Source organism: Natator depressus, chromosome 6, assembly GCF_965152275.1.
Source record: "Natator depressus isolate rNatDep1 chromosome 6, rNatDep2.hap1, whole genome shotgun sequence".
In the NCBI taxonomy this organism is placed as follows: Eukaryota; Metazoa; Chordata; order Testudines; family Cheloniidae; genus Natator; species Natator depressus.
In genome coordinates, this window is record NC_134239.1 from 38,068,031 (window position 1) to 38,095,641 (window position 27,611).

The 27,611-nt window shown below is 40.5% G+C and overlaps 2 protein-coding genes across 2 annotated transcripts in view; one reads left to right on the top strand and one right to left on the bottom strand.

The window, feature by feature from the left end:
- LOC141988938 (zinc finger and SCAN domain-containing protein 29-like) overlaps positions 1 to 26,222 on the top strand; it is a 30,957-nt gene extending 4,735 nt beyond the window's left edge. Inside the window, exons 2-3 of the mRNA XM_074955087.1 lie at positions 24,403 to 25,027; positions 25,616 to 26,222. Of these exons, the coding sequence (XP_074811188.1) occupies positions 24,449 to 25,027; positions 25,616 to 25,663 (627 nt within the window). The 5' untranslated portion in view covers positions 24,403 to 24,448 and the 3' untranslated portion in view covers positions 25,664 to 26,222. The remainder of the gene's footprint in view (positions 1 to 24,402; positions 25,028 to 25,615) is intronic.
- PTH (parathyroid hormone) lies at positions 4,351 to 5,756 on the bottom strand. The gene is made up of 2 exons (XM_074956954.1): positions 5,663 to 5,756; positions 4,351 to 5,289 (listed from the first exon to the last, which is right to left on the bottom strand). Exons 1-2 carry the CDS (start codon positions 5,746 to 5,748, stop codon positions 5,001 to 5,003), a joined length of 375 nt encoding a protein of 124 aa, XP_074813055.1. The 5' UTR covers positions 5,749 to 5,756; the 3' UTR covers positions 4,351 to 5,000.
- Positions 26,223 to 27,611: the final 1,389 nt, after the last annotated feature.

Here is a 27,611-nt window from a genome sequence, read left to right on the forward strand (position 1 = left end):
AGGACCCTCCATCTTATCCTATGACCTCTTACTTTGCTTAAGAGCTTTTGGTAATGGATCTTATCAAAAGCTTTCTCAAGTACACTGTATCAACTGGCTCACCCTTGTCCACCTGCTTGTTGACATCCTCAAAGAATTCTAATAGATTGATGAGGCATGATTTCCCTTTACAAAAGCCATGTTGGACTTCCCCAACATATCATCTTTATCTGTTTGTCTGATAATTTTACACTTTCAACCAATTTGCTTGGCACTGAAGTTAGGCTTACTGGTGTGTTGTTGCCAGGATCGCCTCTGGAGACTTTTTTTTTAAATCAGAATTACGTTAGCCACCCTCCAGTCATCTTTTACAGAGGCTGATTTAAGTGGTGGGTTGCAATTAGTAGTTCTGCAATTTCATATTTGAATTCCTTCAGAACCCTTGGAGGAATACCATCTGATACTGGTGACTTATTAATTTGTTCCAAAACCTCCTCTATTGACACCTCAATCTGGGACAGTTTTTCAGATTTGTCACCTAAAAAGAATGGCTCGGGTGTGGGGATCTCCTCCATATCCATTGCAGTGAAGACTGATGCAAAGAATCCCTCCCCCAATGCACCCCAACGGTCTTCTCTTCCTTGAGTGCTGCTTTCGCACTTTGATTGTCCAGTGGCCCCACTGTTTCACAGGTTCCTACTTCTGATGTACTAAAAAAAAATTGCTGTTAGTTTTTGTGTCCTTAGCTAGTTGATCTTCAAATTCTTTCTTGGCCTGTCTTCTTATACTTTTACACTTGACTTGCCAGAGTTTATACTCTTTTCTATTTTCCTCACTAAGATTTGACTTCCAGTTTTTAAAGGATGCCTTTTTGCCTCTTTTACTTTGCTGTTTATCCATGGTGGCATTTTTTTGGTCCTCTTACTGTTTTTTTATTTGGGGTATACATTTTGTATGAGCTTCTGTTAAATTGTTTCCATGCTGTTTGCAGGCCTTTCACCCTTGTGACTGCTCCTTTTAATTTCTGTTTAACAGCTTCCTCGTTTTTATATAGGTGCCTTTTTTTATGTTAAATGCTACTGTGGTAGGTTTCTTTGGCATTTTTCTCCTACATGGATATTAAATTTTATATGAATATAAATTTAATACATTATGGTTGCTGTTACTGAACGGTTCAGCTATATTCCCTCTTGTACCAGATCCTGTGCCCCACGTAGGACTAAATCAAGAATTGCCTCTTCCCTTGTTTCAGAGTAACAGCCGTGTTAGTCTGTATTCGCAAAAAGAAAAGGAGTACTTGTGGCACCTTAGAGACTAACCAATTTATTTGAGCATAAGCTTTCGTGAGCTACAGTCAAATCCAGACTCCAGCGAGAAACTGTTGAATTGGAATTCATTTGCAAATTGGATACAATTAACTTACGCTTGAATAGAGACTGGGAGTGGCTAAGTCATTATGCAAGGTAACCTATTTCCCCTTGTTTTTTCCTTGTTTTCCCCCTCAGACGTTCTTGTTAAACCCTGGATTTGTGCTGGAAATGGCCCACCTTGATTATCATACACATTGTAAGGAGAGTGGTCACTTTAGATAAGCTATTACCAGCAGGAGAGTGGGTTTGTGTGGGGGGGGTGTGTGAGAAAACCTGGATTTGTGCTGGAAATGGCCCAACTTGATTATCATACACATTGTAAGGAGAGTGATCACTTTACATAAGCTATTACCAGCAGGAGAGTGGGGTGGGGGGAGGTATTTTTTCATGCTTTGTGTGTATAAAAAGATCTTCTACACTTTCCACAGTATGGATCCGATGAAGTGAGCTGTAGCTCACGAAAGCTTATGCTCAAATAAATTGGTTAGTCTCTAAGGTGCCACAAGTACTCCTTTTCTCTTCCCTTGTGGGTCCCAGGACAAGGTGCTCCAAGAAGCAGTCATTTATGGTGTCTAGAAGTTTTATCTCTGCATCCCTTTCTGAGGATAGTTGAAATACCACATTATTATTATGTTTTCTGCCATTGTAGCCTCTCTACTCTCCCTGAGCATTTCAGTCCCGTCACTATCCTGGTCAGGTGGTCAGTAGTATATTCCTACTGCTATACTATTATTGTTCAAGCATGGACTTTCTGTTCATAGAGTCTATGGTACAGTTTGATTCATTTAAGATTTTTACTTTATTTGACTCTATGCTTTCTTTCATATATAGTGCCACTCCCCGAGCAGCACAATCTACTCTGTCATTTCTATATATTTTGTACCCTAATATTGCTGTGTCCCATTGATTATCCTTATTCCACCAAGTTTCCACGATGCCTGTTATATCAATATCCTCATTTAATACGAGGCACTCTAGTTTACCCATCATCCATTTTAATATTTAGACTTCTAACATTTGTATATAAGCACTTGTACATTTTATCCATATTCAGTTGCTTGCCATCATGTGGTATATTTAAATGGGATTTATGTTTGACTGTTCCTCAGTAGCTCCTACCTTTACCACTTCTTTCCTATCCTCTTTACTAGGATATAGAGTTCCCCCTTTAATATATTCATCCCTAAGGGATGTCTCCACCCAAACCGCATGGTTCTCCGCACCTGTCAGCTTTCCCCCAGCTCTTAGTTTTAAAAAAATCTTCTACAACCTTTTTAATTTTTTATGCCAGCAGTCTGATTCTGTTTTGGTTTAGGTGGATCCCATCCTTCCTGTATAAGTTCCCCCTTTCCCAAAAGGTTCCCCGGTTCCTAATAAACCTAAAACCTTCCTCTCTACACCATCATCTCATCCGCGCATTTACCGATATAAATACTGACAGGAAAATCAGAGTTCATTATGCTTTATAATAATGTCCAAGAGCTTTTGGTCCATTTTATTTGGTGATACATAAGCGAGACATAGGTACAAAAATGCAATTTTATTCCTTTTTAAGTTATGCACAAACATACAACAAAAGAATAAATAGAAGGTGCACTTTAAGGCCCCAGTCCCACAAATAGATGTACTATCATAGAACCCTAAACACCCATCGCATACTATTCACTGTAATGGGACTTTGTGCAGGTGCAGGGTCTGCATTAGTGCATCATCTGTTTGTAGCATTAGGGCCTTTACATTAGTAAAGGTATAGTCAAGATAACAAAATACAGTTCACTAGTTGCAAGTACATTTCTAATTTGCAAAAGATTTGAATTTATATTTTGAAATTATTATTTATTATTTGTTCACTGGTTTCCCAAAGTGTGAAGGCACCAAACAGACAAATAAACATTACTGGAAACAGGGCAGGTTCTAGGGGCACGCAAGCAGGGCAGTTGCCCTGGGTGCCAACTTCCAGGGAGCGCTGTGCTGTTGTTACCCATTCTGCCTTTATCTTATGCTCTATGCTCTGCCTGGCTGGCCATTTTCCATTTGCTTCATTGATTGGCCAGCCCTTTTTGCCCCCCTCCCGTTAGCCATTGCAGGGAGTGGGTGGTGTTGAAAATGTTTACTTCCATGGCTGGCAAAATGGCTAGAGAACATGGGGAAAGCCAGGCTGGCTGAGACCAATAGTTCATCTCATCTAGTCCAGTATCTGGTTCTGATAGTGCTCTGTAATAGATGCTTTGGAGGAAGGTGCAATAAACTCCACAGCAGACAATTATGGAAAACATTACCTATAGGAAAAGTTTCTTCCTAAACTCCATTAGTCAGAAGTATGTTTATGCTCCATATGCTCCAAACCTTCAATTCATGAGGGTTTGTATCCCTTCCAAAATTCAGGTTAAGGATTTTTTGTTTGTTATTCTTTTTTTATCCTTACAATTTTATTTATAGACCTTTTTGATATTCATAAAAATGTCCAGTCTTTTTTTGAATTCTGCTAAGCTCTCAGCCTCTGTGGTATATTGTGGCAATGATTTCCACAGGCTAATGGGAACCCGTTGCAAGGATTTTAGAATCTATTACCCCATTCCTGTAAATACTTATGCCTGCACATGAGTAACATTACCCATATGAACTATTAGTCCTACATGCATCAAGTTACTCACATATGGGGCCTAAGATAACTTACAGACAATTTAGAGAGTGAATAATTTACAGACAAGAGAGAGGATGAAAATATTTTGTACGATTTTGGTTTTAATTTTAATTGTCTGATCCATACCTCATTCCCACTTTGTGTTACCTAACCTCACACCTAGATGCATGCCACTACATCTCCTTTTATTGTTTATGTTATAAATCCTATCCTTTTGGCCTTTGTTGGGTAATTAAACCTTTCCCTTATTTTAATATTATATTTAACCCTTGATTTTTCTATTGTTTATAGAATTAGTTTTAATTCTAGCCCTTTCCTTTTAATAATTGATAATCTTTGTTTTTCCTGTCTTTATATTTGACCTTACTTTATAATATTTTTTAAATTAAAATCCTCTTTTTCTTATTTTTATGTGTAATTAACACTTCCCAGATCTTGGCCTGATCTTGTAAACGGACGTGAGCTTAACTTTATGCATTGTGAGTGGAAGATCAATGGGACTGGTCACTTTGTGTAGAGTGAAGCACATGTTTAAGTCCCTGTAGAACTGGTGCCCTTTTTATTATGGGGTCAGATTCTGCCATCCTCATTTAGGTTGATTAGTAATTTATTCTGTAGAGGATTCCACTGGGTTAAGGTACTACTCAATGTAAGAGTGGTAAAACCTGGTCTTAAATTATTTTAACTCTGCCTTTTTTGTAACTATTTATATTTAAACCTCCTTCTTGTTTGGTTTTTTAAACATACTTTTTTTTTAAACGTTGGAAATAAATGGGACACATTAGCAATTGAATTAGATATTCAAAAATTATCAACATTTGAGATGGGTGGGTATGGACAATCTCTTAATCTAGGTTTGTAAAGGACCTAGCTGAATGGAGTTGCAGTCTTGGTTGGGGCCTCTAGGAACTAATGTAATACAAATAATAAATAATAATAAAATGCCCTAGTTGCTCAGTGACTTACAGACATGTGCTTACTTGGACAGATACAATGCTATGCCTCTTTCACTGGGACTTTGTTTTGAAGAGTATGTTGTCCATGTAAGCTTTGTCCAGAACACCAGGTTTCTTCTGCATTGCTGCCTGCAAACGCTCAGGGAGCAGCCTCTGACTTCTGATCTCTCCCAGAACAATATCATCCTTCTTTTGGGGCCTCTGGGTCCTAGCATCCACCAGTGCCTCAGGAGCACTGTGCACATCCTGCAGTTTCATCTGAAGCCAATCCTGTCTCTCCACAGTATGCAGGTGCTCCCCAAGATTGTGCATCAGTTGCATCTCACTCACTGACCTCTTCCTGTATGAAGGGTGAACAAAGTAACAATCTCATAATGGCCTTTTCTTCAATTCTTGATCTCCACTAAAGCCCAAGTTTGGGAACTTTTGGGAGGCAGTGCAAGGCATATTTATTCAACCTGGATTTTTACCCAGGAGGGGATATACTGTCTGCTGGTGGGAGGGGAAATAGTGATATTTAATTGATGGTGGATTTATTAGTCGGAGGAGGGTTAGAAGAGGGAAATGGTCTAGTTTTGTGGCATTGTTTATTTTAATTCTCGTACTTTATGTCAGATTTCAGATGATGATAGGCAGGTAATCAGTCAAGAGGAAAGTAAAGAATATTAGTAAAAATATCCCCAAATTCAAAAAATGTATAGCAATATACTTACATCGCTGGTCTTCCATCAGATTTTGCAAAGAAACAAATTGCATATACAACAACTGCAGTCTTAGCCATATCTTTGACAGAAATCATGTTAACTATAAGGATAAAAAGAAGGAAATTTGTAAATCTATGTTTCAAATAATTTCAAACCAGTTAAACTAGGGGTACAGTTAGGGTTAGGTACAGAGAAAAGTGTTGAACACGTATATAGTCAGAAAAGAGATTGTGTAAAAATGTTTTTCACATGTAGTGGATACAACAAGGAATTTAGGTATCAGAAGAACTGGATTCTATTTCTAATTTTTATAATGACTTTCAGTACAATCTTGGGCAAGTCTCTTAATTGCTGTATGCCTCAGTTACCCCACGTTATCATCGGCATAATAATACCCACCATTTTAATATCTTTGGATGCAAAGCAGTGTTTAGTTGGAAAGTATTATTATTTATTATTAATTTCTGTCTCATGGAGATATTTGTAAAACTCCTTGAAATACCTGCATACAGCTATGTAAATGCAAAGTATTAGATTTTGTCTGCTTCTTGTGTGTCACTAAACTTTGCTGATTTTGCTGATAGAACCAAGAATCTTGATTCTCTTATGGCAGCTTTAAATTGGCATAACTACTGAAGTTAGTGTTGTTAGTCCCTATATAACCTGATGTGAGAAAAATCAGAATTGGGCCCCAAGTTTTTACAGTTTCTTGTACTACATAGGTCATATCGCTATGGGAGAGAGATGGATTTTATTTTGCTTTGCACATCAACAAAATTGTCAGTTGAATTATAATTGCAGAATACTTAGTACTGGTGATGGCAGAAACAACTTTGAAAGGCAGAAATAACTTTGAATTTCAGATTCCAATTTGAGTTTTTAGTGGTGATAGCTAGAAAAACATCTTTTGAGTTGTAAATAAAGCAAATTTGATGTGGCGTATCTGAGACAGAATAAATATAGAGCCCTCCAATGCCATTTTTACTGTTACTTTCCTGTTTGATTTTTACAGTTTTACCGTAGGTCAGAAAAGCATTTACAGCACCATGTTTTACATCAGAGCATGAATATGCTCCAAGCACAGCATCTAACTATTTTAAATCCAGTGGTTGAATTCACTTTGAGTTATTTCTTTAATCCACCATCATAGGTGAATTTTATTCATTTAACTGAATTTTAAAAAGCTGATTCAGTTAACAATCTTAAAAACAGCAGATTTTCACTTTCATTCCATTTTTATGCTTAACCTAATCAGAAAACAAAATACACAAACTGAACTATAATTTGTTATTAAAATCATTTATCTAGTATATCCTAAAAGAAAATATGACATACTTACCAAATAATGTCTTAAACAGGTTTCTGCTTCTGATAAGTCAGCAGCTGACTGTCTTCTGATGTTGTGTATATTTAAAGACTACTGAATTGGTCTAGTGGACCCCTTAAATGTAACTTTAAAATAGAACTTCTTAGTAACTAAGAAGCCCTTTTATTGTCTCAGTTGATGTCACTCCCAACACATGCCCCCCTGATCGTCATCCAATCCTCATCCAATCTTATGGTTTTTTGTTAACTGAGCATTTAAAGAAAGAGAGAGAAAGGAAAGGTTAGGCTAAAAGAAAGTATCCTGGGTAACTGTGAAGGAGTTTGACTTTTGGAGAATCTGAATTTGGGTTAGGAGGAAAATGCAAGTAAAGAAATTATGTCAGTGTCTTAATTTATTGATCAGTTTTAAATGTTAATGAGTCCACAGATGACTAAAGTTAGTAATTTGAAAGTGAAGTGCAATGACCAAATAAAGTAAATGTCATGTTTCAGTAGCCTTTACTTTTCAACCCTTAAATAGGCTTATCTAGATAACTGTGTTATTCAATAAAAAAGAAAGAAAAACTATTTTCAGTTGATAACTTTAATTCAGTATTGAATCTTGCTTTCAGTGTACATGTTGCAAAATAGAACAGATTAATACTAATGAAATGGATCAAATATTCAAATATTTTAATAGCTAAATTGCAATTTCTACTTGACCCACTCTGTTTCTTAGTTTTACAAAAGGATTTCTGACCCTTGTTATTCCTTACCCATCTAACAAAGGGGAAATAGTTAGGATTGATATCCTCAGCTGCACACTCTGGCCCCAGTTCAGCAGGGTACTTAAGCACGTACCTAACTTTAAGCATGTGAGTTGTCCCATTGACTTGCTGAATTTGGGCCACAGTCCTAACTACTTTTTTGAGATAAATTAAGTAATATATAAAGATTGAAAAAAATATAGTAAAGATTGCACCAATGTAGTATTGTTCAATAGAATTTCAGTATTGATGTGAAAATGTATGTGGCCACAGGTATGTCATAAAAAAAAAAGTCTACATCTGACCATAATCTATACAATTTCAAATATCTAAGGTCCCACCCTGAAGTCGGTGAAAGCAAGGTAGGGTCCTAAAGTAGGTTGATTGAATAACATCATCTTGCTGTTTGATAAGGTGTACATATTCTTATATCTATAGAACCTATAGGAGAGATGTTGTAACTAAAGGCCCAATCCTTACAGCAAAGAGTTCCATGCAAGTGGAAACCCTGCACCCCATAAAGTCCCACTGAAGTCAGTGGGGCACTATACAGGCACAGGGACTCACCCACACAGAACACACTGCAGGACTGAAGCTTTAGTAATCACATACTTTCATGTTCCATTGTACCAGTAAAAGGCTTGATCCTGAAAGGCATCTTACATAGAACTCCCATTGATTTAAATAGAAACTTGAGCTATGAAAGCTTGCAAGATCTAGGGGCTTTGACATATGCGTTTCATATGGAACAAAACAAATCAAGAAAGTTGCACCCCCTCTGAATTGTTTTAATCAAAATATGGTTTCCATTGTAAATGAGGCATTTTCTTGCTACTATCCAGATATAATATTTGAAAGCAAGAAAATTATATGAAGGATTAGTTGGAATGTAATGTACCTGTTAATCGGAACAAACTAAGTTGTTTTGTTATTACTTTGTTATAGACTATTTTGTATTTAACTAGTAACTTTCACCAGAGAATTTCAAACAACTTCTTAAGCCTGAACAATGGAAGCACCACACCACCCTGAGAGAGACACGAATGTTATCCCCATTTTATGTATGGATAAACTGAGTGACAAAGAGGTCTGTGACTCTTCCAAGACAGTCAATAGCAAAGCTGTGAACAGAGCCCGAGGGCCCTGATTTCTAATTTCCCATTCTAACGATTAGGCAACAGTCCTACCCTCTCCTTCAAAAGAAATGTTGCTGAGTGCACAAATGCCTTGTCCTGTTATCATTGCACAAAATTTGGTGAAAAGTCACGTCCACCCAAATTTACTTCTAAAATATAAATTATTGTGCTCTGAAAGTCTTTAATAAGGACTTTAAACTAGGTGGTGATATTCTTTTGCATAGTACACATATGAGTAACAGGTCACTTGGTTCTGTGAAATCTTGGTAACAAATCATTATCATTAGGTGAAAAAATTCAGATATCCTCCTCCTTGAGAGGATATAATTGATTTTTGTGACTTGTTTTCAAAATGTAAAATGTCTCCTAAAGTTTATGAAATAACATATAGGGGCTGATATTGTATGGCTGATACTGTAACATAGGCCCTGTTTAATCATTGCAGAAGAGAAGTCTGCAGTTCTGAATCTACCATTCTTGATCTTAGAAATGAAACAATATACAACTAGTCAAAAGTGTATTAGAATAATGACTTCTCCATGACCTCAGACTTTGTAGCTACAGGCATCAGACAACACAAAGGCACTCCAGAGGAAGAGGGCTGGGAGTCCTAGGCTATGTCTACACTACCGCCGGAGCAATGCTCCGGCAATCGATGCACCGGGGGTCGATTTAGCGGGTCTACTGAAGACCTGCTAAATCGACAGCAGATCACTTTCTGGTCGATCCCGGTACTCCACCCTGAACGAGAAGAATAAGGTAAGTCTCCCGTTGACCCAGCACAGTGTAGACACCTCAGTAAGTCGACCTAAGCTACGTCGACTCCAGCTACGTTATTCACTTATAAGTTATGGACTTATTCACATAGCTGGAGTTGTGTAACTTAGGTCAACTTACTGTGGTAGTGAAGACATAGCCCTAGGGACTGAAGATGCTGGAGTCACACTGTGTGAGGGAAGAGCTGACTACAACCTTTTGAAGAGCTTGATCAGGCATAGAAATACCCTTCCCTGACCTTCACACACTGATTGTACAGATACTTTAACCAAGTCAGCATGAAGAAACTTTGTACTCTTATGTTGCAGGAGGAATGCCACCTTGCCTTGTGTTTGTGCCACAGTGTAATCAGTCTCCAAGCTGGAAAATAAACCATATTATCTGCAAGATAATTTTTTCAGAGGGAGGCAGAGGACAGCCACATTCTTAAAATGCAGACTTTCATACACCAACATCCTTCCTGTATTATATTCATTTTGGCAGAGAATGCGGTTATATTCAGCAGAGAATAAAACTCATGCTTAAGTGCTTTGCTGGATCAAGGCTAGAGTCTTGTAGGATGAACTCCTAAGTGACATGAATAAATTATCACAAATTAAATATGCATCCCCATAAAAGTACATCTCAGTAGCTTCCTAATGCATTAAACTCTAATTAAGGTTAAATTCTTAAGTTACATTATTTTCATGTGATTTTCATCTAAATAAACAACATGCCAAAAGCCTAATATATATATATATATGAGCTCCCACATTAAACGCGTTCTAATCACCACTGCAGCTATGAGGATATTAGTAGATTTTTGTGTGTGGAAGGAGGAGGGTAAATGATGACACACTGGATGACTGTGGTGAGGCAACCTTTCTAAATGTGTCTAAGGAATGTTTTTGTCTTGACACAATCTGGATCCAAAGTGACAGTAAACTCTTTAGATCTTCATTTGATTGACAAGATTTGTGGCTTTTCAAATGCCTCAGCCGCATGTTTGGTAATTTATGTAAGCAATGTGATGTATCTTTAGGTGTTTCTTGGGTTATTGCAGGTAGATGATGCTCTAATCAAGTGCCAGATTTCAGTTAAGGATGAAAAAGAGAAAGGCCTCATATCAAACTCAGAATGAGGCTAATACAGCTTTTAGCAAATGCCTGTGATGGTATGATACAATTCATTTATTAGTGGCTACTGCTAAATCTGAGTTCAGAAATAATAGCTTGCACTAATGTTTCCCTGCAATTTTATAGCACCTTTCATCCAAGGATCTCAAAGTGGTGTACAAATGCATGAATTTACCCAGTTCCCCTGGGAAGTAGATAAGTGTTACAGTGTTGTCTGTATACTAGGGAAATTTAGGCAAAGAGAGGCTAAGTGCTGAAGTTACTCGAAATCAAGTCAGAGGAGAAGAGAATCCAAGGATCTTGGCTTTCAGTCTGCTTTAAGCATGCTACCTCACATAGATTATCTTGATAATACTCAGAACTCAGTAATCCAGAATATTTCTAGAATTTGCAGTGATTAAATGCAATATGTGATGTAACTGACAGGGTACCTACTTTAGCCTTGCATACAGCACATCCACATTGTCACCCTTGATCATGCATTTTCTGTAGTGATCTACAGTGGACATGCCATGTTTTGATGATATGATCATGAATGTATGAGTCTTTGCTCTCTGCATGCCACCCTACACCTTGGCTGCATAGAGTTTCATATAGCGTTACATGGCTGTTTTGAAGCCTAAATGGGGAACCCTGGTTACCTCATCTCTCTCTAATGAGAAGAATCTCAAGCTTGGTCAAAATACCCAGAGGAATGCTACAATGGCTGTTAAAGAAAGTCATGAAGATGAGGTACATCTTATTCTCTACAGAGACATGCTTCACTGATCAATAACAGAAATGCCATTGTGTATCAGAAACAATAAGGAAAGCCTTACTTAGTTTCAAAATCAATGTATACATACAAATATATATATGTATATACACACACATACAAATGACTTCTTTTGTGATATCAATTGTAGACCTAATTTCTAGTTATTTATAGAATTGTATAGGAGAAAATTAATTGTAATTTCAGAGTTTAAAATTTGGATAAATTACTATACTTTAAACTACTACACAATGATAGTAAAGTGAAGTATTAGCTTGCTCAAACTGAAAATTTAATATATTTACTCTGCTGAATATAATACATAATTAATAGCAAGCATTTATAATATTTTTATTCTGTAGCTCTTAGGGTGGTATTTTACTCAGACCTGGTGTCAGATAATCAGAAGTTTGGTGTCTGATCCCAATTTTGAAAATATCTATAGATCAGATGCTAGCCTTAAATACTTTTAGCACAGACAGGGGTTCACATTTAACAATGTAAAGAGTTGCTTTAATGGGGGCCTGTTTTCTTTTTGTCATCCTAGAAGTGGACACACAATCCCTGCACAGCCACCCAAATAGATTACACATACTAGGAGCACAAATAATTCCAGAGGGGTATGTATGTGTAAGAGGTCAGGAAGACCCCACCCTGGAATGCCTGCCCTGCTGCTGGGGCCAAGGAGGAACTCTGGAGTGTCAACTGTGTGGGGTTTGGCTGGATTGCACCCTGACTGGCTATCTCACTTTGGGCCATTCATTCAAATGCCATCGAAATCGGTGGAAACACTCCTATTGACTTTAACATGACTTGAATAAGCATCTGAGAGTTAGCTTGAATTTGGCCCCTTAATGTTAGCCAACAAATCAGTTTATCATTAAAGACTGTGAACTTTTACAAACAGAAGATATTATCAAGTAGCTGGTTTTTGGAGTGGTTGAAGCACAGAACAGTTACATTCCCCAAGCCAGTTAGATGTTAGCTGTTCAATAAAAGGGAAATTCACCCTTGTGCAGATGACCAGCAGAAGGCCCATGCACCATTTGGTATCTAAGTGAGACTTGAGTAGTTCATGTGTCTTGTGCTGGCCCCCTGCAAGGGATGAATTTCACCCTAAGAGCTCTGTGCATTTCAGTTCTTCAGCTTCATCAACATATGTCAGATGATTCCTGTTGTACCAAATGACTGAAATGGATGTGAATTAAAACATTTGTAATAGAATTTTGAGTGGGTAAATATTTCATAATTTTTGAAATATAATGTCTTGGCATCACTATGAGGTTACATCAGATTACTGCCCTGGCCAAAATAGCTAGAGCCCATTATCACATAATCTCATTTTATTCCAGTATCACTGGCTATTAATCATATCACTGCTCATAATGCTATTGCTTGTAGTTAAATCTACAGTCTTTATAGTCTGTGCAGTATTTATCAATACATAATGCCATTTATTGTAATGCATATGCTGCCTTTTGTAGTAGCATTCTTGTTCTATGATTAAATGTTTTCCTGCTGTCTGTCTTCTGATTAGGGTCTACGGGACAAATTCTGCTCTTAGTTACACCAGAGTAAATCAGAAGTCAGGTTACCTGTAATGTGATTTTTATTGATTAAGAATCCTTATGCTCAAAAGACTAAATCTTTCCATTGCACTGACAAATATACCTTAGAACAGTGGTTCTCAACCAGGAGTATGCGTACCCCTGGGGGTACACAGAGATTTTCCAGGGGGTACATCAACCCATCTAAATAGTTGTCTAGTTTTACAACAGGCTACATAAAAGGCACTAGCGAAGTCAGTATAAATTAAAATTTCATACAATGACTTGTTTATACTGCTCTATATACTATACACTGAAATGTAAGTACAATATTTATATTCCAGTTGATTTATTTTATAATTGTATAGCAAAAATGAGAAAGGAAGCATTTTTTCAGTAATAGTGTGCTGTGACACTTTTGTATTTTTATGTCTGATTTTGAAAGTAAGTAATTTTTAAGTGAGGTGAAACTTGGGGGTATACAAGACAAATCAGACTCCTGAAAGGGGTACAGTAGTCTGGAAAGGTGAGAGCCACTGCTTTAGTACTCAAGTCCAGGTGGAAAGATAGGCACATTTGTTGGAGAATAACTTAGGTGGGATCATCCCCTCAGATAGGCAGAAACACTAAAAGTGACAAAGTCAAGAAAAATGCTTAATTCCCCAAAACATGCTAACTCCCAAGAAAAGTGCACAGATCTATAACAGAGCCAGCCAGATTAGTAATGATGTGAGTGCAAGGACTGGCAAGGAAGATAGAGGGTTCTGTGCTCCCCTTGACTTCAGCAAGAAAGGAGATGAAATCTTTAGATCTGGGCCTGAGGGCACATGGAGTGGAGGAGAGTTGGCAGGATGGCATGCCACCACTCCCTCAAACCCCACAGAAACATGTCCCTGGGTGCTGTGTTCGGGTTCCAAAGTGTTTGGAGGGGTAAGTCTGGCAGCCATCCATGCTTCATGGAATAATTTCCCTCTACCAACTGCATGAAACAGAGCTATGGAAATTTACATCACACAAATGCTGTAGTAACTTTTATAGGTTCTCATCTGTCCGGTGACACACACACCCTCCCTGGGCTTCTGGGAGAACAGAGGTTAAGAAACAAGCAGCTCCACTTTGCACAGGAGACAAGCTGTCAGTAAGCTGCAGGGGCTAGATGGCAGTGCAGAGATAAGAGGCCGCCACTTGGATAGCCACTGTCTTTAGTGGCTTCTTCAAGATATATGTGGATCATGGGAGATTTGCAGGTTTATAATGGTCCCTAGATTTTTCAGTAGAGAGCTAGTTTCAGCATCCTGATGGAAGAATTCCAGGGAAATTCCGCCTCAGCTGATGCTCTTAGTTTCCAATGCCCTACCCAAGTTTCAGAAAGTTTAAACATAGACACGCACAGATCATTGTAAATGGAGAATGAGAAGACCTATTAGATCTTCAAGTCTGTCTTCCTACACCTGCAGAGCATAGGCATCAAACAGAATATGTGTGAGATGGGACACTTGTATTACACTGGATCTTAGTCAAGGGTCTATAGATTCAAAAATAAAACTGTAGACTTAATATCCTAACATGACCAAATAGACTCCCCTAACTGGGAATACAGGTAACTGTTATAGAACATTACATAGAACACTGGATTGGTACTTTCACTTATTAATAGTCTGGGGTCAGTTTGATGATTAAATGTACGGATTTTATGAAAGGTTGTTAGTTTATCAATTTCTTCAGAGAAAATCTTCTCTAATGTGAATGTTTGAAATACGTCACCCTTGCCTAGCATTCCATTTTTTCCACTTCTCAGTAAAAGGCTACCGTTCAGACAGTCACAGCTCATTTCTTGCCATCCATCCGTCCATCTATGGTGTTTCTAGATCATGTGTCACTACAGTAAGTAGATATACATCAGCACAGTCTGCAAAGCCTGTTGATTTACAATAAATTAAGACATCCCCAAAGGTATGTTTAAGCAATTGAATGGAATATTTTCATTCATTTGGGCCCAAAAATGAGAGGCTGGTGAACCACAGATACACAAGAGTATCAGTTTGACCTAGCGGGGGGGTGGGGGGTTGCTAATATTGCATAAAGCATTCTTTTGTGGCTCTGAACACTACAGTGTTGAATAGGGGTTGGTCTAGATGTTTTATACAGGCAACCAGATATTTTCCCATTCCTGCTGTTCAAAAGACATTTCAAGGTGAGACTTCCATACTTTTGCAATCCTTGCAGATGAGTTGATAATTTCTGAGTAAATTCTCTACAGCTTGATGACACAGCATGGGAATGACCAGCTCATTTTACAAATGAATGATAACATGTCAGACCTTTGCTTCCATGAAGAAAAGTCCTTGGAAGTGCTAAGATTGCAGTTTCTCAGTTAGAAATATATATACAAAATTGATTAGCTGGCAAATAATTATTTGGCTTACTAAAGGCCCCATTTTGCTATGTGCTGTACAGACACATGGCCCTTCCCTAATGAGTTTACAGTCTAAAGGCAAAACGTATGAGTGAGTTTAAGAAATAATAGGAGGGAGGGATGATAGGATAACAAGTGCTACAGTAAAAAGAAAAATTTTGACATAATTATTTGACAAGTTAGTGCAGATCTTAACGGGGCTTCTGTAATAGTAGTGGGTTTTTCTGTTTAATACAAATTATGACTGTTTACAGGCTATTTTTAATCATCAATGAGAAAGAGACAGTAGCAGGAAGTTGGCCAAGGGTAGGAATGGAAGAGGTACCAGGGATGACGGGGAAGGACAGGAAATTAGCACGGTGTGGTTGATTGGAGAACAGGTATGGAGAAGAGGAAGGAGAGTTGATATAAGGATCAGGAGAATGAGTAGAGGTGGCATTGTGAGGTAGGCAAAAGCAATAGTGGGAGGCCGAAGATGTGAAGTACTGTGCTGGTTAAGGAGTTTTAGCAGCCCTGCAAGCAGCTCTTGTGCCTGGGGCCAGTTCTTCTGCATGATCCAGTGGGAAGAGAAAGGGTAGGTGAATGTAGACTTAAAATCAGAGCAAAATAACATAATAGTCTTTCAGCCACAATTTCAGTGAGACAGCTAATCCGCAGGATAACCTGCTATTCTGCATGAATGCTTTTTAGTTAATTCTTATATTTGGATGATACCATACTGTGTATCTGCAATTTGCTAATTACCAGTGATTTCCATTTAAAGTCTCACTGTTTGTATCCATGCTTTATGGACAAGAGAGCAATGATTTCAAAATGGAGGCAGCACCAATAGCAAGAGAATACACCTGTGCCATTTCCTATGTAACTGTGATCTCTAAATGATGCAGTAGGACTAGAGGATTAAGACTTCAGAGGATCCAATCAACCAAAAATTTTGGCCTCCTAGGCACACTGGCCAGGTTAGAGTTGCACAACTCCCAGACATTGCCATTCTTCTTACTTTCCTCCAATTCTGTACTGCAACATAGTGCGAGGAGTTGAGGGAGAGGTACCATGGAACCCAAGGTGCATTTCCGTTATGGGTCCTGCACTAGCAGCAGGTAGGCGACCACAGGGCCCAAATCTCAAGAATTCTGCCTGACTTCTTGCTTTACAATGAACTTGTTATAAAAATAAGCAACTCTGAGCTTTATGGAACCTGTCCAGACTATATGAACTTCTACCCAACATTAACTAAATCTCACAAAGTCCTGCACCAGCATGTATGGAACTATGGTAGAAACAGGAATGGATTCTTTGGAAGTGGGCTCTTCTTTGGTTGATCCAAAGTCCTGGTCAAGAACTAGGAGGAGATCTTCCCAGGACAACATATTGTGAAGCCAAACCTCCCAACCTTGTCCCCTTGATTGTCAGATTCTCACAGTTATCACCATGCCTTCTTCCATGCACCTCCCCATGCATTGTACAACCTGTTTAAGCTCATCCATAAGACCCCTATCCTGTTCACATTGAAGCCCCCCTTGAAAATCCACTTCAACTGTGCTGTCTATAATGAATCAAGTTGACTTGTACATAAATTACCTATTGTTATTCCCCTTCCCTGACCTCTGTTTACTTGTTTGTCTGTAGACTATGAGATTGTCAGAAGGGGACTGGCCTTCTGAAGTGTCTGTAAAGTGCCTAGAACATAGTGAGTGCCCCCACAAATAAATAATAAATTATGATGTAGCCTTAAAAAAATAACAACACTGCATAGATTATACAAATAAGTGTGTCAAAATGGGTTTGCTAATAGGGGTTAATTAATATGTTTTTAAACACTGTTTAGCCTCTAATATAGACAGGGTTCAACACCTTTAAAACATGTTAGCTTTTCATTGTTGACCTTAAGAGATAGCCCTCAACATTTTAAAACACCACCTATCTTCCTAGTCTAGACATACCCTAAAATAGAATATTGTCGTCTTCATTGTCTTGCCAAGATTCTTCTAATCTGAGGTTCTGTGTTTCTCCTGCAAAATTTGATGCAACCCAAGCACATAAAGCACAGGATTTTCCTGAATGCTATGCCCTGCTTCAGGTACTTATGGTGTCAGCTATTTCTGACTTTTCGTACAATTAGGAAAGGCATTAACCTCACTCTCTCAGAGGCTGTGGTTTGGTAACTCTTGGTAAATGCTCAGTTTTATTAGGGACCAATCTAGTATAGGAATCTTCACTATCCCAGCTCACTTGCAACACTGCCTGTGAATGTGATATTTCTGTTCTAGGGACTAAAGTCCTTTCCACATTCCACTTGTGAATACATCATCATTCCTTTTATCAGCAAAGAAAAGAGTTGCCCATTTTCTATATGAATGTCCAGAGAAGTATAATGTAGGATTTAAACCCATAATTTTGTTTCTATCAGTATCTTGTATTAAAATGTATTGTGAATCTGGGTTAACATGAACAAATCTTTTTAGTGGAAATAGAACATCTTTAGGGCCATAACTTCTCTCTCCCATATAACAGGCAGACTAACCTGAAAATATGGAGAAATTATTTTGTGGGAGAAATCCACCACACTCTCCCATCTTTATGGCAGGGCACATGATCTTGCAACATCAGCATAGGGCATAGCCAGTTGAACACACAGAACCATGGGTAGAATTTGATCAACTCATACAGTTTACGGACCTCCATTTGTCCCCTTGCTGCTACCCCATTCCTTTCTGTTCATCCCATGCCACAGCTCAGGTTCTTGGGCTGTCCTGCCACTGGCTGCTTCCCACTTTCCCCTGTGCACTTCCCCTGTGCCTCCTTTGATAATATGTGGAAAATCTGGAGGAGTTCTCATCATTAATTTACATGGCAATTTCTGCTCGACAACATTGCCCTCTCCCCTTCACATCATAGGCTCTTCACCTCTTCCTTCCCCATATGCACAGAGGAGCACACAACAGCTACATAGTATAGCGAACCATACTGCATATCTGATTTCCCCTCCCTAAAATCTCTTTTGCACATTCACCATCTGTTTGCTTCCTTCTGTGCCACAAAAGAGATAGACAGATATGGATCTCAGTTATTTGTGCAGTATGAGCCATCTTTATTTTTGTGAATGTGGCACTGAATGTGTAATGTTGATACCAAGCGTGGCTGATTTTAAAATACATTTCGATGTTAATACAGTGATCCATGGTGAGTGGTTTTTTTAACAGCTGTCAAGAGGTCCTGTGTGTGAGGAATCTAATTGATATCCTACATATATGCCAGTGCTCCCATGCTCTGTGCATCTGCCAGCAGTTAATCTCTCTTTCAACACTTATTATAATGTTATCAATTAGGTTTCAGAAAGATCTAAGAGACAGAGAAAGAGCACCTAACTCTGGGCTGGCACCTATTAGTCATTGTTGCTTATATTTTCTTTACATTTTGTGTAAATTAGTACATTGAAAAGTAATGAATATCACAGTTCGTCATGCTGTATGTAGGACTTTATAGAGAAAATGACCACAGACAAGGAAAAATAAAATGTCATGCTGCAACACGTTAGCTTTTCACCTCTGGAGAATTGATCTCCAGTTTTGAGTAGGTTGCAACTAACGAGGAATCTTAGTGAGTTCAACACTCATAATTCTGTTCAGCTATCATATATTAAATAAAACTATATATAGTGCTGAAGAATTGCTCTTGGTTGCAGTAGTGGAAATGTGTAGTAGCTCCATTGCTTTGAAGTCACTGAGAGATTGTATGTACTCATCACTTTGCAGAGAAAGAAAGAAAGAGAGCTCTCCATTGAGAACTAACCTGTGCTTTCTGGAGATCATGTGTTCATAAGCTTGCTTCAAAGATTTGCAGGCTACAAGATTTACAAAGCTCTAAGGAATGAAAAATAAATGTTTGAAAGGTTCTGCCTTGTTAGCATTCAGGAATACGCAACAAAATAAGTATTTATGCACGGTAGTTTTCTATTGTGTTCTAAAACAACTCTCCCTGAAATAAACATTACAGTATTTTAGTATTTTTAAATATTATTTTTGGTAGTACAGTAGAGCCTACAGAGATTCAAACCCCATTGTGCTAGGGGTCATAGAGATCATGAAAAGATGATTCCTGCCCCCAAAGAGTTTACAATCTTAAAATTCATAGTTCTTTCTTGTTACACAGGTATTACTTCACTTATAATAATGGCCAATAAAGCAATTTATCTTGTATATACAGAATGATTTGGCCCAGAAATTAAATTAAACAAAAAGCCTATCCATGCAAAAGGTAAAATAGTTTCATTATTATCCTTTTCATTTGGTGTTTCTTTAGGTAATCCCAGTGTCTGTACCATGCTGCAGATAATTTCCTTAGCTCTCGATTAATTGTGGATTCACAGGTACTGATTTTTAACTTTTGCCACTGATTTCATAAACAGGGATTGTGGGGTTGATTGGGGTAGACCTTTCAATATGATTGATTAATTGTTTTAATCTCTTTCCTCATAGTTAATATCATCTAAGACCTTTCCTTCCCTAGAAAAAATATTCATTAAAGGTCTGAGGAAAGTATAAAGGGACCTCCATTCACCCAACTCTGACCCTGTGTTTCTATGTTCCTGTTCCAATCTCTATTTTGAGCTAGAAGTGAGAGGCTAGTTTAGACTCCATAGCTCATTCAGTCCTTGGTTTCTTAGCTAAGACTGTCAACAAGGGAGCCAATTAGTACTAATTGTTAATGTAGTTTTTGTGAACTGGATTGACTGTACTATTCTGAAACCATGAAGCTCATTATGTCTTGCTTGGATAACTGTAACGTCCTCTCAGATGGCCTCCTTTCTTCTCATCTCTTCCCTTCCCAATCAATGCAACATGTCTCAGCTAAAGTTCGCTTGATGGCCAATTTTGTTTTTTTTTCTCATGTTCTCCTGTGCTCAGATCCTTTCCCTGGCTTCGTCTCTCAATCTGTGTTAAATTCAAAATCCTCATCTTCACTTTCTAGACTCTTTTCTAAGGGACTGATTCTCCACTGCCTTGCACCTTGTACTGTGTTTTACACCTGTGTAAAGTGGGTGTAAGATGCTACCAAATCATAATCAGTTTTACACTCTCTTTGCACCAGGTGTAAACAATGACAGAAGGTGTGAGGCAGTGGAGAATCATGCCCTATACATCTACCCTTATTTTCTGCAACACCCCAGCTTTCCACTGCACTCTGCCAACTATTTCCCTTGGACAGCATCGTTGCCAGAGGATGTTGTGAAGGCCAAAACTATACCAGAGTTAAAAAAAGAACTAGATAAGTTCATGGAGGATAGGTCCATCAATGGCTATTAACCAAGATGGCCAGATATGGAACCCCATGCTCTGAGTGTCCCTAGTCTCTGATTGCCAGAAGCTGGGAGTGGACAACAAGGGATGAATCACTCAGTATTTTCCTACACTGTTCATTCCCTCTGATGCACCTGGCATTAGCTAGCTGTTGGGCTAGATGGACCGTTGGTCTGACCCCGTTCTTATGGTCCAGTGGGTATGAGCATCAACCAAGAGTTAGGAAACTGTTGTATTCTTGGCTCTGCCATTAATTTGCTGTGCAGCCTTAATCAAGTCATTTAACTCCTCTGTGCCTTAGCATCCACATTTGTAAAACGGGGTAATAATACCAGTCTGTGTAAAGAGCTTTGATATCTGCAGATGAAATGCACTAAGTGATAGGTACTATTATAATTATCCATCTGACTGAATCCTGTCGCTTCCCACTCAGGTCTGCATGCATTTTTCTATGCTGACCCTTATCTAAGGAACTGTCGTTCTCCTGTGTGACAAGCAACTTTGCTCTCCTCCTTCACTTCACTCCTAATATTTCATTGTTTTTGGTCTGCTTTTCACCACCAACCATCCAATTCTACTCCTTTGCCTACTTTATAATATGTAAGAAATATATAAAATCAATGTGTGTGTGTCTGTAATACATACACCCAAATATTAGAACCAACAAGCATGCCACACCTACATAATCCACAGTGCATGATTTGATGTTGCTTCCTTTCCTTTCCTTCTTTTGTCTGTGCATTGTGAAACTTGGGGCCTCATCCTGCTGCTCTACAAGGCCCTGGTATGGTATACTCTTTAAGAATAGACCATGTTTTCTCATGCATTTATAATCATGGACCACAATCTGCTCACAAGTGCAAATGTTACCCTCTCTGCCCTTGGAGGTAGTGTCCCTCCCTGCCCTCAGAGCACAGACCCATGGATCCATGTGGAGGAGGAGCATGAGCATGTCATACCCCTACCAGCCCTATGGAGGGAAGGTCAGAAAAGTAACACAGTCCGTGGCTGCATTAATTTTCCACAGCCCAGTGCCCTCCCTGCAGTGGAGAACCTCTTTAAAGGAGATTCTGGGGATAGCTGCAGAAGGCCTGACAACACATTTCCTACTTGCGCATGCCATAATGCATGCACATCTATGTGTCTTCTCCCAGGGAGCTGTACAGCCAGATTCCTGGAGACTTGGCTTTAGAGGTTAAGAGCCCACTTGGTGGCACGGGGCTTCAATGCAGATGTATCAGTTGCGGTAAGTCTTTTTAATCCCCTCCAATGACTTCCCTGTGGGAAGGATCCAAAATTTCATGCCAATTTATAGAATAAGGAAACCTACTTTATTTAGAATCCAAGCTGTTCAGGCTGGGGACTATCTCTTACTATGTGTCTATACAGCACCTAGCACAACAGAGCCTAGATCTTGGCTGGGCTTTCTAGGCATTACTTTACCACAAATAATTAATAATTTGAGGGCTACAAAAGCACAAACAGAATGTAATGAGAAATAGTTGGCTGTACACAGTAATATGTGAAACATTTCAAAGATAGTGAGCCTACAGCTCTAAAATCTCATTGTAATTGAGAGTTCTGTGAACATAACCATCCTCAAATAAGATTCATAATGGTCACTTCAAGTGGTAACTGTTGGTTGTTACTGCCTGCTGGTGTCTGTAACTCTAGGATTTACTAAAACATAACCAAATCTTAAAAACAGCATGCATTTCTGCATGCCTGACATGGATGCACAAGTCAGGGCTGCATGTGAGCATAGGTATATATATGTGGGTATATATCCAAGCAGCAAATGCACATCAGGTGCTGAGTACACACAAAACCATGCATGCAGGAGAAGTCAATTATTCTTTGTCAAGCTATAGCAGAGAAAATAATAAAAAAATAACAATAATGATAATAAGTAAATAAAAAGATTTGGGGGTCTGTTCAAAAGCATCTGGTGGACCGGATTTGGCCCACAGTCCACCGACTGACTACTCCTTCATGCACGTTTGCAGATTTGTCCCTTACTTTGGTAGCTGAATTTAAGATTATAGCAGAAGCTAAGAAGATGGTCACTTTTCCTGGAAAACAGCAATTGTCTCCAGCACGTGTGATTTAAAAAAAATTCCGGTTTTGGAGCTTTGAAATACCTATGCAAATTTGGATCTGCAGCTCGCTGACTGACTTATCAGCATAACAAATACAAGCCTCATGCTCTTCTCTGCTCCAGACCGTTGAGGGAAGAAAAGGCAGCAAAACTGGTGGAAAGGCCCTAAAGCTTGTGGGAGGCAGGAGACAGCAGTTCAGTGGCATATTCCCTTCTCCTTTGGGGCCCACAGAAGCCATTTTGCATCCATACCATTGAGCAAAGGAGTAGCTGATGAGTACATATCTGTGGATCTAGTGAACTTCAAATGGAAAGCTCTCTTTGAAACCAACTTTCACCTGTGTGCCTTTTACACCCACAAAGGGGAGTGTGGTGAGTAGAGGCAGAAGAAAGATGTAGGCACAGCCAGGGGAGCCAATAATAATCCAGAATTTGAGGGGGCCCAAGCTGCCAGGAACAGGTACAGGGGAGCCATATAAAGGGGATTAGGGCCAGATTTTCAAAGGTATTTAGGCACATAAAGATGTAAATAGAGTTCCAGACAGATCTGATGACTCCACAGGATTTCAGGTCAGCATTTCCTGCCCTGTTCACGAGACTCCAAGCACCTCCCCTGTAAGGGAAATATTTTTCCTCAGAAACTCTACAATGGCCTTGATCCTTTAAGTCCATATGTGCTACGTGAAGCAGAGTTCATGAGCGCAGTTGGGAGCTATTGCATGGACCCAGGTAACTAAGTTCATTACATCATCCTCTGGCACTGAGCAGTAACAAGTCTCAAAGCTCTTGTCCACTTGCTGCCAGACATGTAAATTCACAGATTAAAAAAAGAGGCAGGTCTTGGGAAGGAGTATATCTAAGGAGACATGCACTTAATCACGAGCCTCATCATGTTAAGGAGGCACTTAGAGGCATAGTCTCCTCCTTATCCTGATTCCTGTTCCTATGCAGGAGTGACTTGGTGTCCATGCACCAACAGTACCATTAATGCAGCATCAGGTTTAATTGAACCTCACACATTTTCCAGAAGTGGGACAATAAGTAGTTCTCACAGCACCCCTAACAGGAGAGGTGTCTTACCCATTTTACAGATGGGTAAACAGACGCACAGAAATTGATTTGCCCAAGATCACAGAGGGTAAAATACACCTGTGGTGAGAAGTGCCACTGCACCATTCAAGCTCCTCACTGTGCCCTGGTCTACACTAGGAGTTGAGGTCGAATTTAGCAGTGTTAAATCGATTTAACCCTGCACCCGTCCACACGACAAAGCCCTTTTTTTCAACTTAAAGGGCTCTTAAAATTTATTTCCTTATTCCATATCCCCATATAACAAGGGGATTAGCGCTGAAATCGGCCTTGCTGGGTCGAATTTGGGGTACTGTGGACGCAATTAGACGGTACTGGCCTCCTGGAGCTATCCCAGAGTGCTCCATTGTGACCGCTCTGGACAGCACTCTCAACTCAGATGCACTGGCCAGGTAGACAGGAAAAGGCCCACAAACTTTTGAATTTCAATTTTCTGTTTGGCCAGCGTGGCAAGCTGCAGGTGAGTGCAGAGCTCATCAGCAGAGGTGACCATGCAGAGCTCATCAGCAGAGGTGACCATGATGGAGTACCAGAATCGCAAAAGAGCTCCAGCATGGACCAAACGGGAGGTACGGGATCTGATCGCTGTATGGGGAGAGGAATCCGTGCTATCAGAACTACGTTCCAGTTTTCAAAATGCCAAAACATTTGTCAAAATCTCCCGGGGCATGAAGGACAGAGGCCATAACAGGAACCCGAAGCAGTGCCGCGTGAAACTTAAGGAGCTGAGGCAAGCCTACCAGAAAACCAGAGAGGCAAACGGCCACTCCAGGTCAGAGCCCCAAACATGCCGCTTCTATGATGAGCTGCATGCCATTTTAGGGAGTGCAGCCACCACTACCCCAGCCGTGTTGCTTGACTCCTTCAATGGAGATGGAGGCCACACGGAATCAGGTTTTGGGGATGAGGAAGATGATGATGATGAAGTTGTAGATAGCTCACAGCAAGCAAGCGGAGAAACCAGTTTTCCCGACAGCCAGGAACTGTTTCTCACCCTGGACCTGGAGCCAATACCCCCGAACCCACCCAAGGCTGCCTCCCGGACCTGCCAGGCGGAGAAGGGACCTCTGGTGAGTGTACCTTTTAAAATAGTATACATGGTTTAAAAGCAAGCATGTTTAATGATTAATTTGCCCTGGCATTTGCGGCTCTCCTGGATGTACTCCCAAAGTCTTTGCAAAGGGTTTCTGGGGAGGGCAGCCTTATTCTGTCCACCATGGTAGGACACTTTACCACACCAGGCCAGTAGCACGTACTCGGGAATCACGGTCAAACAAAGCATTGCAGTGTATGTTTGCTGGCATTCAAACAACATCCGTTCTTTATCTCTCTGTGTTATCCTCAGGAGAGTGAGATATAATTCATGGTCACCTGGTTGAAATAGAGTGCTTTTCTTCAGGGGACACTCAGAGGAGCCCGTTCCTGCTGGGCTGTTTACCTGTGGCTAAACAGAAATGTTCCCCGCTGTTAGCCACGGGGAGGGGGAAGGGTTGAGGGAGTAGCCACGCGGTGGGGGGAGGCAAAATGCGACCTTGAAACAAAAGCACATGTGCTATGTATGTAATGTTAACAGCAAGGTTTACCGTGAAAGAGTGTAGCCATTGTTCTATAAAATGTGTCTTTTTAAATACCACTGTCCCTTTTTTTTTCTCCACCAGCTGCATGTGTTTCAAGGATCACAGGATCTTCTCCTTCCCAGAGGCTAGTGAAGATTAGAAGGCGAAAAAAACGCACTCATGATGAAATGTTCTCTGAGCTCATGCTGTCCTCCCACACTGACAGAGCACAGACGAATGTGTGGAGGCAGACAATGTCAGAGTGCAGAAAAGCACAAAATGACCAGGAGGAGAGGTGGCGGGCTGAGGAGAGTAAGTGGTGGGCTGAAGAGAGGGCTGAAGCTGAAAGGTGGCAGCAGCGTGATGAGAGGAGGCAGGATTCAATGCTGAGGCTGCTGGAGGATCAAACTAATACGCTCCAGTGTATGGGTGAGCTGCAGGAAAGGCAGCTGGAGCACAGACCACCGCTACAGCCCCTGTGTAACCAACCGCCCTCCTCCCCAAGTTCCATAGCCTCCTCACCCAGACGCCCAAGAATGCGGTGGGGGGGCCTCCGGCCATCCAGCCACTCCACCCCAGAGGATTGCCCAAGCAACAGAAGGCTGGCATTCAATAAGTTTTAAAGTTTTAAACTTTTAAAGTGCTGTGTGGCCTTGTCCTTCCCTCCTCCACCACCCCTCCTGGTGCTTCTCTCCTCCACCACCCCTCCCGGGCTACCTTGGCAGTTATCCCCCTATTTGTGTGATGAATTAATAAAGAATGCATGAATGTGAAGCAACAATGACTTTATTGCCTCTGCAAGCGGTGATCGACGGGAGGAGGGGAGGGTGGTTAGCTTACAGGGAAGTAGAGTGAACCAAGGGGCGGGGGGTTTCATCAAGGAGAAACAAACAGAACTTTCACACCGTAGCCTGTCCAGTCATGAAACTGGTTTTCAAAGCTTCTCTGATGCGCACCGCACCCTCCTGTGCTCTTCTAACCGCCCTGGTGTCTGGCTGCCCGTAACCAGTGGCCAGGCGATTTGCGTTAACCTCCCATCCCGCCATAAACGTCTCCCCCTTACTCTCACAGATATTGTGGCGCGCACAGCAAGCAATAATAACAGTGGGAATATTGGTTTCACTGAGGTCTAACCGAGTCAGTAAACTGCACCAGCGTGCTTTTAAACGTCCAAACGCACATTCTACCACCATTCTGCACTTGCTCAGCCTGTACTTGAACAGCTCCTGACTACTGTCCAGGCTGCCTGTGTACGGCTTCATGAGCCATGGCATTAAGGGGTAGGCTGGATCCCCAAGGATAACTATAGGCATTTCAACATCCCCAACGGTTATTTTCTGGTCTGGGAATAAAGTCCCTTCCTGCAGCTTTTGAAACAGAGCAGAGTTCCTGAAGATGCGAGTGTCATGTACTTTTCCCGGCCATCCCACGTTGATGTTGGTGAAATGTCCCTTGTGATCCACCAGTGCCTGCAGCACTATTGAAAAGTACCCGTTGCAGTTTATGTACTCGCCGGCTTGGTGCTCCAGTGCCAAGATAGGGATATGGGTTCCGTCTATGGCCACACCACAGTTAGGGAATCCCATTACAACAAAGCCATCCACTATGACCTGCACATTTCCCAGGGTCACTTACCTTGATATCAGCAGATCTTTGATTGTGTTGGCTACTTGCATCACAGCAGCCCCCGCAGTAGATTTGCTCACTCCAAATTGATTCCCAACTGACTGGTAGCTGTCTGGCGTTGCAAGCTTCCACAGGGCTATTGTCACTCACTTCTCAACTGTGAGGGCTGCTCTCATCTTGGTATTCATGCACTTCAGGGCAGGGGAAAGCAAGTCACAAAGTTCCATGAAAGTGCCCTTACTCATGCGAAAGTTTCGCAGCCACTGGGAATCATCCCAGACCCGCAACACTATGTGGTCCCACCAGTCTGTGCTTGTTTCCCGATCCCAGAATCGGCGTTCCACGGCATGAACTTGCCCCATTAGTACCATGATGTCTGCATTGCCAGCACCCATGCTTTGAGAGAAGTCTGTGTCCATGTCCTCATCACTCTCGTCACCGCGCTGACATCGCCTACTCGGCCGGTTTCGCT